The sequence below is a fragment of the Zosterops lateralis genome (genome assembly GCF_965231275.1).
Source record: "Zosterops lateralis genome assembly, chromosome: 15".
Classification (NCBI taxonomy): Eukaryota; Metazoa; Chordata; class Aves; order Passeriformes; family Zosteropidae; genus Zosterops; species Zosterops lateralis.
The window spans coordinates 6,234,100-6,246,309 of NC_139775.1; the positions used below are offsets into that span (position 1 = coordinate 6,234,100).

The 12,210-nt window shown below is 43.4% G+C and overlaps 2 protein-coding genes across 2 annotated transcripts; both read left to right on the forward strand.

Moving 5' to 3' along the window:
• Window positions 1-45: 45 nt before the first annotated feature.
• On the forward strand, window positions 46-5,145 carry ERI2 (ERI1 exoribonuclease family member 2; the record flags this gene model as incomplete). Its single annotated transcript, XM_083872300.1, has 8 exons — window positions 46-68; window positions 191-330; window positions 760-887; window positions 1,039-1,195; window positions 1,718-1,818; window positions 2,679-2,760; window positions 3,448-3,536; window positions 3,746-5,145. 8 exons carry the CDS (start codon window positions 46-48, stop codon window positions 5,072-5,074), a joined length of 2,049 nt encoding a protein of 682 aa, XP_083728426.1. The 3' UTR covers window positions 5,075-5,145.
• Window positions 5,146-6,657: 1,512 nt separating this feature from the next.
• On the forward strand, window positions 6,658-12,118 carry THUMPD1 (THUMP domain 1 NAT10 acetyltransferase adaptor; the record flags this gene model as incomplete). Its single annotated transcript, XM_083872819.1, has 4 exons — window positions 6,658-6,873; window positions 7,219-7,399; window positions 7,740-7,988; window positions 8,586-12,118. 4 exons carry the CDS (start codon window positions 6,658-6,660, stop codon window positions 8,912-8,914), a joined length of 975 nt encoding a protein of 324 aa, XP_083728945.1. The 3' UTR covers window positions 8,915-12,118.
• Between the last annotated feature and the right edge of the window lie 92 nt (window positions 12,119-12,210).

Genomic DNA, 12,210 nt, shown 5'->3' on the forward strand with positions numbered 1-12,210 from the left:
GAGCTTTGAAATGGCGGCCGCTCGCTGAGGCGGCGGGGCGCGGCCATGGCCACCAAGCGCCTGGCCAGGTGCGGGGCTGGGCCGCGGGGTCGGGGGTGTCCGGGCGCGGGGTTGGTGCCGGTGCCGGTGTCCGGGCGCGGAGGGGCTGCGGCGGCAGCGGGCAGCCCCTGAGCGCAGTCGGTGTCCGCAGGCGGCTGGGGCTGGCGCGGAGCAGCGCTCGGGCGCGGAGCGGGGCGCGGGCGGCCGCGGGGCAGCGCTTCGCCTTCCTCATCGTGCTGGACTTCGAGGCCACGTGCTGGGCGGAGCGCGGGCCGCGCGGGCCCGAGATCAGTGAGTGCTCAGAGTGCCGTCGTTGTGTCTTCCTTGTGTTGTGTTCCTTGTAACCCCTGGCGTTTCAGCCCCAGGGTAATGGAGTAATAGATATTTAATTAATATAAATGTGTGTACGTACATGTGCGTGGAAGACAGTGACAAGGATCATCGAGTCCGAATGATCCACACAGGGATCAAACCCACAACCTTGGCCTTATCAGCATCATGCTTGAACTCTGTGTTTATATATATGTGTATATATATATATGTATGAACTCTGTGTTTATCTATCTATCTATCTATATGTATGTATACATACTAGAATCATGGAATATGCTGAGTTGGCAGGGACCCATATAAAAATGGTATCATTCCTGTGAACAGTTTTAACCTTTCTGGCTTTGTGTTTTGGTTGTTTTGTTTCTTCTCCTTCTGTATTTGTTGCAGTTGAATTTCCAGCAGTCCTGTTAAACACTTCAACAGGAGCACTTGAATCTGAATTCCACATGTACGTCCAGCCCCAGGAGCATCCTATTCTCTCGGAATTCTGTACAGAACTAACTGGCATAACACAGGTATAATTGTGACTTAACATCGTTTTACAATTGTATAATTGCTGTTTACCGTTTTATTTAAATAGGCCTTTAAAGAGCTAAAAAGAAATAAACCTTAAATGAATTTCAGTGCATTCTAACACATACATGCTTCTCGTTCTGTTCCTTGAAGAATCAAGTTGATGAAGGGGTGCCTCTCAACATTTGCTTATCACAGTTTTTGAAATGGATTCAAAAGATACAAAAGGAGAAGAACATTATATTCAGTACTGATAGTCAGAGTAATTCTACTTCAGAAGCAAAAGCGTGTGCCTTTGTCACTTGGACAGGTAAATAACACTTTAATTTGCTTTTCCTGCACAGTAACATTAGGTGGCACTAGTGAGATTGTGTCTTCACTTCTAGGCAGCCAAAATCCTGTTACTAGGTATTAAAAATGAGGAATATTGGGATAAGACTGAAAATATGAAATCCATGGAATCCTGATGTATTTGCTGCATTTTTGACTCCAGGGCCTGACACTTACACTTTTCTGCTTTAGTGAACTGTATGACCATTCTTAGTGTGTCTAAATGAATTAATGATATCTTTGAGATCTTTAACTGTCTGAAGTTATTTACTAACAGGAGTTTGTTTCTTCTAGTGTCCTTTTGCAGCAACCACAGTGTTTCCCATGGACAACCACTTCACAGCCTGTGCCTCCTGTCCAGCAGCACAGGATGCTGACAGTGTGTTGGTGTTGTGTCCCTTCATGTAGATTTTTAGGCCACATAAAGGGACACATACGCCCCATAATGTGGATTTTAGGCCAGTTCTGTAGTGGTGGATTGACTGTGGTTTTCCCTGCACAGACTGGGACCTGGGTGTGTGTTTGCACTACGAGTGTAAAAGGAAGCAGCTGCGCAAACCTGATATTCTGAATTCCTGGATTGATCTCAAAGCGACCTACAGGGTGAGAAGACTGACAGACTAAAACATTTCCACCCACACTCACCTCAAAGGCTGACTGTACTGAGCTTACAAGGCAATGCTGTATGCTCCAGTGACCAGAGTAACTTTGTTTTGTGTTGTTACTGCTCTATAACCAACTGCCCTAGAACGGTGTGAATTTGAATAGAAATCTTAATGCTAGGAAAAGATTGTTATCTGATAAAAGAATGATAATTAGGATAACTTATGAGCTGCTCTTACTTTCCTGACATGTTTTGCCCTCTTTGCTTCCTATTTTTTTTGTTTTGTGTGCTTTTATTGCTGCTTTATATTGCTGTGTAGGAAGTCATCATCATAGTCTGAGGTACTTAGAGGTACCTTACAGGTAGGCAACAGAATTAGGTCTCTAAAGATTAAAAAGTGTGAATATTCTCCCGTTCTAGTGATCAAATCAGATACTCGGATCAGGAGCAAGTAGTACTCACTTTTTTCACTTACAAAAACATCCATACCTATGCCAAACATATTCATGCCTATGCCTTTGATTGCACCTTAAGGTATTATTTATAGTTGTATTCTTCAATGCTTGTCTGTTAAGATTTTAATCAATGTAAGCCATAGAGTGCAGACAAATTACTCCAGAGCTCAGACAGAATGGATTTGCTTAAGACTGAGAGAAGGGATTCATGGTTCTCTCTGTTCTGATTTCTAACAGGGTAAGTCACTTATGGTCTTATCCTCATTGTAAAATGCAGGTACCCAACTTGCTTAATTGCCTTGTGAGATTTATTATTCATTTGGGGTTATTTCTGAAATGGCTTTGCTTCACTAGGGAAAGATTTGGAAATGCTTCATGTTAAGCACCTGCATTTCTTTTCTTAGGCCTTCTATAACAGAAAGCCTAAAGGGCTAAATGGAGCTTTGCAGGATTTGGGGATAGCTTTTGAAGGACGGGAACATTGTGGTAAGCATGATTATCCTCATTTTAATAAAGACATAAATATATGTATCTTAGAAAGCTAAATAGTACTATTTAGCTTTAGTTAGCGAACTTAACCTAAAGCAACTAGTTACTAGCCAGTCATTACTCTGAGTAATAACTACTGTTTCAGGCTATGCCATGTTCTGCCCAACCGACCATCAAAAGAAGAAAGGCGAAGTGCTCTGAGATCAGTTTATTTCTAACCTCATAGTTCATTTCTGAAATCACTTCTACTGCTACTGAGTATATGTTCACAAGCTTAATTTATTAATTGCTAGGATGCAAAAAAAAAAAAAAAAAAAAAAGAGGTGGAGGGAAGATAAAGAAACTTGATTTTACCTGATACCTCTGGATATCATGTTAATGCGAGAGAATTCCAGCACAATATGGTTTTGGGTATTTTTGCTTGGTTAATAAAAAGAGCAAGGATAGTTAAAATCATGAATAGATATTCAGCTCTATGGATAATCCTTCACATGTTTCAGCAGAGAGAATTATTTGGAATATTCTACTTCCACTTTTCTTTTTTGAACTAGATGACTAAGTGTCACAGTTCTGTGACTCCTTGTCATTCATGTAAGGCTTACCTGAACTACATTTTTCCTGTAATAAGAACTATCCTCAGTAGCATTTTAAAAAGAAGACATTAATATAACCATACTTTTGAAGGGTTGGATGATTCCCGGAATACTGCTCGTCTTGCTTGGAGGCTGATTTGTGATGGATGTGTGCTGAAAGTTACTAAATCTTTGGATAAGGTTAGTCCCTACTTCGTATCTTCCCATCTACTTGCTTTGTAGACTGGAATGCAGATGAAAGGGGAGCTATTCAAATAATAAACCCAGCATCTTGACTTGATTTGGAAAGAACATCCTTTGGCTGAATGCATATTAATTTTGTGCATTTATTCCCAAAATGTCTGGGTATTTCACTTTCCAAAATCTGCTTTTGTTTACGGACTCCCTAGGCATATCAGAAGAGTAATTTAATTTCCAGAACACTGGCTCTAAACGTCACTGACAAGACTCCACTGGGAAGTAAGAGCAGATCTGAAACATCTAGAGATGGAACTTGTGAAACAAAATCTCTAGCTGAGAATGAACAGAACATTATTGCTGGCAACAAGATAAATTCTAATGTACAGACTGGGGAACAGCAGATCACTTGCACTAATCCCTCTGCAGATGTCCGTGTTGTACTCAGCAGCAGCTCAAGGACTGAATTCCGTGCTCAATCCCAAAGCTCTTCAGCAGCATCTACTGATAGATTTCCTGTTCCTTTGGGTCTGGCACAGCCATGTCCCAGTCCTGCATCAACAGACACCTGGCAGGGATTGAGCATTGGGCAGTCTCTGAGAACAGCCAGGCCCAGCCTCCCAGTACAGGGATCTGGGCTGGTGCTTCTCTCCACCACCATTCCCTCAGTTACTCACTCCAGTGGGGACATCAGCACCAGTTCTGAGTGCTTGTCTTTGCTGACTGACTGGGAAGATGTTGCTTTGATACCAGAATCTCAATATGAACAAAATTCAGACTCTGTTCAGCTCAAGGATGACTCAAGTACAGACAGTCTAATAGCGTTTGAAGAAGAAACTATTTCAAAACAATTGGCTGTGACAAGTTCAGGTAATCAGACTTTGGAGGAAAGTGTAGCACCCATAGAACCTCTGAGGTCTGTTGTTTACAAAAGTCCTGATACTACAATCTATAACATAGGGACAGTACAAAGGCAGATTTCAAAATTTTCAGGTTTTAAGTTACCATCTGTAAAGGGAAATGCTGTTTCAGCACAATCAGCGTTAATTGGAAGTTACTCTACTCCCTTAGAGGCTCCTAAAAGAAAGCCAACTAGTCCAAAAACATGCCCACCAGCAAAAAAGCAGTATTTTCATATATATCAAGAGAAAACTTCCTCTTTTGATCACTCCTTACCTTTGAGAAGTACAAATTTGCCCAATGTATCTCCTGCTGTTCTGAACTCCACAGTCAATTTGAATGTGAGAAATGGAAAATTAACTCCCCCTCTGTGTAACTGCGGCCGAAGAGCCAAAAAACTCTCTGTGTCAAATGCTGGCCCAAATCATGGCAGAGCATTTTTTTGTTGTCCTGTTGGCAAGCAAGGAGGTGATAAGAAAAGTTGTGGATACTTCAAGTGGGAATATGCACTTCTGAAAGAGAAATCTAATGGTCTCACCTTTAATGCAGATGCTTTGACCTCTCTTGGAACTGTTTCTAGTAATACAGAAAAATTTTCCTACAAAAAGTACTTGTGTCTTAGACCCTCTATGAGAACTTGAAAATGGATACAATTATTTGTCTGAATCCTAAACTCTCTAAGTTTCATGCTTAATGTAATCATGACAGTCAAATTATGTCAGATATATATTGTCAGAATGGGACAAAAAGGACAGTTCTTGGTTAACATAGAAAGGAAAATTGCTCGAGCACAGAAAAATATCATAAAGTAACTCCTTAATGAAGTGTGAGAGAACAGATAAAACTATTAAGTGCTAAAATTAGAGTATGAGCAGCTGTTGCTACAATTCTTAAATTTCTCTTCCATCGTGTATTTTAAATACTTTACTAGTCCAGTCCTTAAAGATTTCAATGACACAGATTTTATTTGCACTTTTTCCTAAATATATTTGTAATGCCTACAAATTTTATTTTTTGAAACCTTTTAAAATCTCTTTAGAATATGTCACACATCAAAAGTGATTCTTGAAGCAATAGTATTCTCTTAAACTGTTAGTTTTTTTTATCCTTTAAGATACTGTTTATTAACAGTAAAGATAAGATACTGATATTTCATTAAATACTTTATTTAACACATATTACTGTTGTGCTCCTGCCTCTCTGAGTTTCCCATTTCATTTGTATCAATGTCTGCTTTAGCTCCTAGTGTAGCCCCTGGGACAGACAAATGATGGGAGTTAGGTAAGAATGTATTCAAACGTAAAGTAAGAAGGATATAGTATAATGTCTTTACATTACTGTGTAGATCTGCAGTGTCTTACTTTGTAAAAAATCCTGCAAAAAAAGCAGCAAGTACTTTAATTTTTTCTCCACTTCTGGCGCAGTTTGCTTCCAATGGTGGTTTTCTTATATTGGATTTGGAGCAACTGCCTTGGTCATTTTTTTTACGGATCAGAACCTGTAACAATTATTATTACCCCCTTAACTGTCCAAGAAGTTTAAAAGTCAGAGCAGGGGAGGCGCTTCTTGCGGGCCGGGATGCGCAGACACCTTTAGGAGCTGCGCTACGGGCCGTGACTGTTCTGTCAGCACATGTTCGCTCTTTTTCCGAGCCTCCTGTTCAAAGAGTCTGGTTTAGCCAGGAACTGGCTGGTCTGGGACTATCTGGTCCCTCTGCACCGGGACACCTTCGGGGGTCGCACGGGCCGAGGGGAGTGGCCGAAGCATCCCCCGTCTGTGGAGACACGGGTCAGTGCCGGACCCCGAGGGCTGCTCGCTCTCCTCCGGCGAGTGTCCGCCTGCGCCTCTCCCCTCAGCTCCTCAGTTATTAACACAGACTTTAACTCTGGATCCGGGCCTCGGGGGAAGCGAGAGCTCCACGGGCTGCGAGTCTGGCGGGGGCTGAGCGCGCCACCAGAGTGCCCGGCGCCCCTTGGGACCCGCGCTCCGCAGGCTCGCTCCCGGCGGGTCGGGCCTGGAGACTCCCTTCCCGCGGCTCGGTCCCATAAGCTCGGTGCCGGGGGGTCGCTTCCCGCGGCTCGGTGTCGGTGGTCAGTCCCGGTGCCCGCGGCCGCCGCTCCAGGCGCGGCGCTGTGCGGGCCGGGCGGGCGGGACCGGGGCGGGCGCGGCGCCGGCGCCATCGGGGCGGAACTGCCGGGGCTGCCCAAACTGCCGGAGCTGCCCGATGGCCGCGGCCGAGCCGGCGGCACGAAAGCGGCGGCCCAAGGGGCACTTCGCGGCGGGGCCCGGCCGGGCCAAGCGGCCCCGCGGCGCCGGGCGGCAGCTGGAGGCCGGAATGCGCGGCATCCTCATCACCTGCAACATGAACGAGCGCAAGTGCGTGGGGGAGGCCTACAGCCTGCTGGGCGAGTACGGGGACCTGCTCTACGGGCCCGAGCAGGTGCGTGCGGCCGGGCCGGGGCCTGCGGGGCCTTCGGGGCGGGCGGGCGGGGGAGCGGCGCCCCCAGGCCTCGGCACCTCCCGCGGGTGGGGAGGGAGCCGCGTGTGTGGAAGGAGCCGTGTGTGAGCAGCACGGCCCCGAATGTACCCGGTTGTGCCCTCCTCGCAGCCCCGCTCGCAGCCGGCCCGATGGAAGGCCCGGCCCCTGTCCCGTGTCCCGGGCCCAGCCCGTGTCCTGTGGGCCGTGGGCTGTGGGCTGTGTCCTGTGGGCTGTGGGCTGTGGGCCGTGGGCTGTGGGCTCGGCGCTGCCGCTCGGTGCTCACCAACAAATGGTGCCCGTGTGAAGTTTTCAGATCACGAGGAGAGGCTGTCTGGAAGCGACAGAGAGGAGGATGAGGATGATATCGAGGCAGCTCTGAAGAAGGAGGTGGGCCAGATCCGTGCCTCGACCGAGCAGAAGCTGCGGCGGTTCCAGTCAGTGGAGAGTGGGGCCAACAACGTGGTCTTCATCAGAACCCAGGGCATAGGTGGGGCTTCTGCTGATACTGAGTCGTGTAAACTGCTCTCAGCACTGTTAGTAAAAGGCCACAGAGTGTGGCTTCCAAGTAACACGTGTATGTCAGACAAATATCCTTCCCTTTGGCTGTGCCACTGAATTCTGTAGTTAGTGGAGAAGCTAAAGGTAGAGGAAACTGCTTTGATAAAACAATCTCTGATTCTCCAGTTTTGGTATAGTAAAACAATGTTTTACATTAAAGGACTTGAGGCTGACAGCAGTGCAGCCAACTTCCCAGCTTACTAATTTAGAAAGGGAAGAGGAGAGATACTGCCTTCAGTTTGCTGCTCATACCAAACTTTTTCTTGCAGAACCTGAGAACTTGGTGCACCATATACTAAAGGATATGCACACCACTAAAAAGAAAAAAACAAGAGTCATTCTGCGCATGCTGCCCATTTCTGGAACTTGCAAGGCTTTTATGGAAGATATGAAAAAATACACAGAAACATTTTTTGAGCCTTGGTTTAAAGCCCCTAACAAGGGCACTTTTCAGATTGTTTACAAAGCTCGTAATAACAGCCATATGAGCAGGGAAGAAGTAATTAAGGAACTGGCAGGTATGTATGGATTTCACATGAAACAGAACAAGTTTACATGCACAAGTATATTGCATGCACAGCATGGGTCAGACTATTAAGAGAGGTCATAATGGACATACACATTTGTTGCTTAAAACCTGTATTTTGAATTCTCAAAGCTTCTGTAAGACTTAAAAAAAGCTTGACATCAGTATTCCTTGTTGGTGTTGATGTCTTAAGAGATTATAAGCAGAAGAGAGAAAAATGTTGAATATAATTTGCAGTATCAGTTATATATGCTTTGAAATGACTGCTGTTAGGCTTTCTCTCTGGATGCTGTATTGAAATAATAATGTTAGTATTTCTGTTCAATATTTGACTCATGTAATAGCTCCACCTTACTCAAGTATTTTATGGAATGGATAAAAATTAAGAGGAGGCAAGATGCTCCTCAGTTACAGCCAATTATTTTTGTAACTGCTTAAAATAGTAGAACAGAGCAGTAGTCACAGAATGTACCACCAGTAGGATTGAAGTAACTGAAAATTATCCCACTACAATTCCTGAGAAACAATATATGCTTATGCTCTTAAACAGTTTCCCCAGCAATCTTTTAAATTGCATCTTCTTTTACAGGAATTGTGGGCAGCCTCAATCCAGAAAACAAGGTTGATCTTAATAATCCACAATACACAGTTGTGGTGGAAATAATAAAAACGGTCTGTTGCTTAAGTGTGGTGAGGGACTATGTTCTGTTCAGAAAATACAATCTACAGGAGGTGGTGAAGAGCGACAAAAAAGATGCACAACAAAACCCATCAAGCCTGACAGAAGAACAGAATTCAGAGGTAGTTAAAGCAGAAACTGAGGAGGAGAAGAAGAGCCCTAAAGAAGTAAAAGAAGAGAACAAGAATCAGAGTGAAATAGAATCTGAGCCCAAGGGGAATGATGCTCTGACAGTGTAGAAAATGTGATATAAGGGAAAGGTAAATGTAGCCCAAAGATTTAAAACAGTTGCCCTAGAGTTCTGAAAAGGTGTTGGAATGAGGAAAGGGGGTTTTGTTTTGAAGTCCTGGTTTTAAAATCCACATGTGTAGGAATTTTAGTGCTCGTTGCAGGTGGAACATTTCAGCAGATGTAAGGGTGCTCAAGAGTGTATAACCTTTCTGGTGGAGCTTGCTGTCCGCCTGCAGCTTTGTTCTGCATTTCCTGTACCTGGCACACAGAGCAGGAGTGTGCATGCATATGTAGATGTGGCCACCCTGACATGTACGAACTCTCCTTTGTTATATCTGGAGGCTACAAAAGCCAAAAAGCAGCACAGAAGCAGCTCTGAGCAATTACTGTCAGAAGTGAGAGATCTGAAAAAGAGCTGGTTGCAGAGGGTTTTGGGAAGGAAGTGAGCTGGCAGCTGCAGAACTCAGTAACATTCTGTGTGAACAACAGAATGAGGTAAATCTGATATTTTGATGGAGGGTTTTATACATACATATACACAAGGATATGCTGTCTTGACATAAATGGAAAGAACTGTTATATATAAATACTTGAATAATATGAGATGAGTAAAAGATTGGACTGTTTTAGAACAGAAGTAGTACAGTGCAGGCATTGCAGATGGTTTTGTCAAAAACTTACATGTGTGTTTACATTAGCTATGTGTGGAGCACTTACTGGTTTATAGTAAGTGCTGTAGTCACAGAATGGAATCCTTTTGAGTAATTTCCTGAAAATAGCCTTTTGCTGCTCTTTCCAAAGACCCAATCCTTGGGGGATTTTATAAAGTGTTTCTGGTTTTATTTTTTTTTCCTTAAGTCTCAAAGTTTGAAATTAAGTATTTTTTGGAAACTTCTTATGAAAGAAGCTCTCCATTATACTATACTAGATAAGGGGAATAAATTTTAATTTTTGGTACAGTTTTAGCTTTATGATATTAATTTTGTTTCAGATTGAAAATAATGCTAGCAAGTCTTTCTGTTGTCTTATTGTTACAGTGGACTGTCCCTGTGACTCCTAAAAACCAACCAAAACCAGTGGAGCTATAAATTGCTTTCCAACAGGGTTTTGAGTGTGCTTCCTGTAGAACTTTCTAGCTTTAGTATTTAATTTCTAGCATAAAAGCATGTGTGTTGCTAGTGGGAGAAGATTTATCTTGAAGAACACAATTTGTTACTAGTCTTGGTTTAATGAAAAGGATGTGTTCAAATCTCTCATAATTTATATTTTCCTCCTTTCATTTTAGAAGTTGGAAAATGAAGATGACTTTTTTTTCCCTAGTCCTGTCTCCCTTCCAACCCATTTATTAAAATTCTGCTTTCTTATGTCCCGTGGTGTTTTCTTTACATTTTTGAAGATTCTTGTGTGGATTAAAATCATCAATGTCTGAGTCACACAAAGGAAAGAACCACCTGCAACTAGACACAAAGGCCAACTGTGAATGTTTATTGGTGGCTGATGTTGGTGATCATGATCCATGACAGCCTGCCTATGTTCTAAGGACAAAGACTCAGGGGAATTAGTGGGATTTTTTTGTTTTCTTCCCTCCTCTCTCTCACTGACCTATCTGCCTACAGGACTTATGGTTTACTTCTGTTTTTTCCAGTTTGCACTTACTGAACGTTCATTGTTTGGACATCAATTCCTTGGCTTTTCTGCTGTGCCATCACTTTTTGGGCTCAGTGGTTCCCCCGTGGTCAGATGGTGCTTCAGTGTTCTGAATTCAAACCTTCACGGACAAACTATAAGACATCATTATGATTTCTTATACATGAAAACCCAGATAATTGCTGTTACTGTCAGTGCTGAGGAAAGATGTAATAGTGCCCAAACATCAGCTGAAAAGGTGATACACTGATGATGGAATGAGGTGTACTTAATTTGTCCTAATGCTGACTTGAAGCACAAGGACCGTCCCTTGGTATGAAACCCTGGCCCTGAGATTCACTCTTCCCCTTGTACTAGATTAAAACTCAGATTGGCTTGAGAAACTTGAAGATAATTTAAGAACAAGCCAGTCTCACAGCATCAGTGTTTCCCAGTACTGACCTGCCTTTCTTGAGGGTCACAGCTGTGTAATTAAAATATAAATTTACATGTGGTTCAGTTAATTTATCATTTCAGTGGTGAAATACAGTAGGGGAGAGCTTTAAGTAACACCAGTAACTCCCACTGATCGGAAGCAGCTGGTAATACCCTGCGCCCAAAAGAATCATGCTGCAAAATCCTTCCTTTATTATATTCCTATTCAAAGAGCAATCACCCTGTGGTTATACTATCTTAAAACAGCTAATCCTGTAAACCTAAGAGGCTTAGTTTTGTGGCCTGCCTGGAAAACAACACAAAATATGAGTAACTATTCATTGCGGGCATGGTGTTCTTACATTTAAGATTGCTCTTGGATTGAATTGGCATGACGTGCACAAAAACAGACAAAAAGTGTTGTGCCAGGACTGATGTGTGTTGGCTTGGCATGCAAACACTGCCCATTCCTGCAAGGTTATGTGTGGGCAGTCTGCCTCCCCAGCCCAGCCATGTCCTGCTCCTCTCACTCCAGAGCCCCAGAGCCTCCTGGCCAGCTCAGAACTCAGCTGAGCAGCCGAGGACATGGGCAGCAGGGAAGCTGGGGCAGTTGTCCTGCCAGGTAGGCAGACTGCCAGTGGTCTGTCTAGAGGATTCCTAAAGATATTCTGTTCATTTTACAGTACTCTTTTTAGCCTTTCATAGTGAAAAGCTATTCACAGTAGCCTTACCATCAAGTTTTAGGAATATGGAATAATCTGTATAGAATATTTGTCTTTTAGAGAGTCAGTAGGCCACAGCTGTCAATAAAAGTCTTTCCTGCCCACTTTCCTGTGTTCTTTTATGGTATTATATAACAAATCTAGACATCACAAGGCTACTTATTTTATAATTAGAAATTTTGCTATTAATATAGCTTCTCTATATAAAAAAAGAGACTAAATTGCCTCTTCTCCTACCCTCTTAGAGATATCTCGTTCATTAATGACACAAGTGTACAAGAGTGTTCAAACATGAGGAAATTTGCACTGGAGATAACTAACAGGGTTTTGGTAGAAGGCACTTACTTGAGCAAATGGCTGAAGTTCAGCTGCTCAGCCCTGCTGCTTTCAGACACAATTAGCTTTGTTTTCAGACTGGCACTTGGATGCAACTGAATCCCCGACAGGAGCAAGAGCATCGATTATAATAACACACCTGGCCTTCAAAGCCAGCAATCAATGGCAGATGTCTGCTGCTGTCA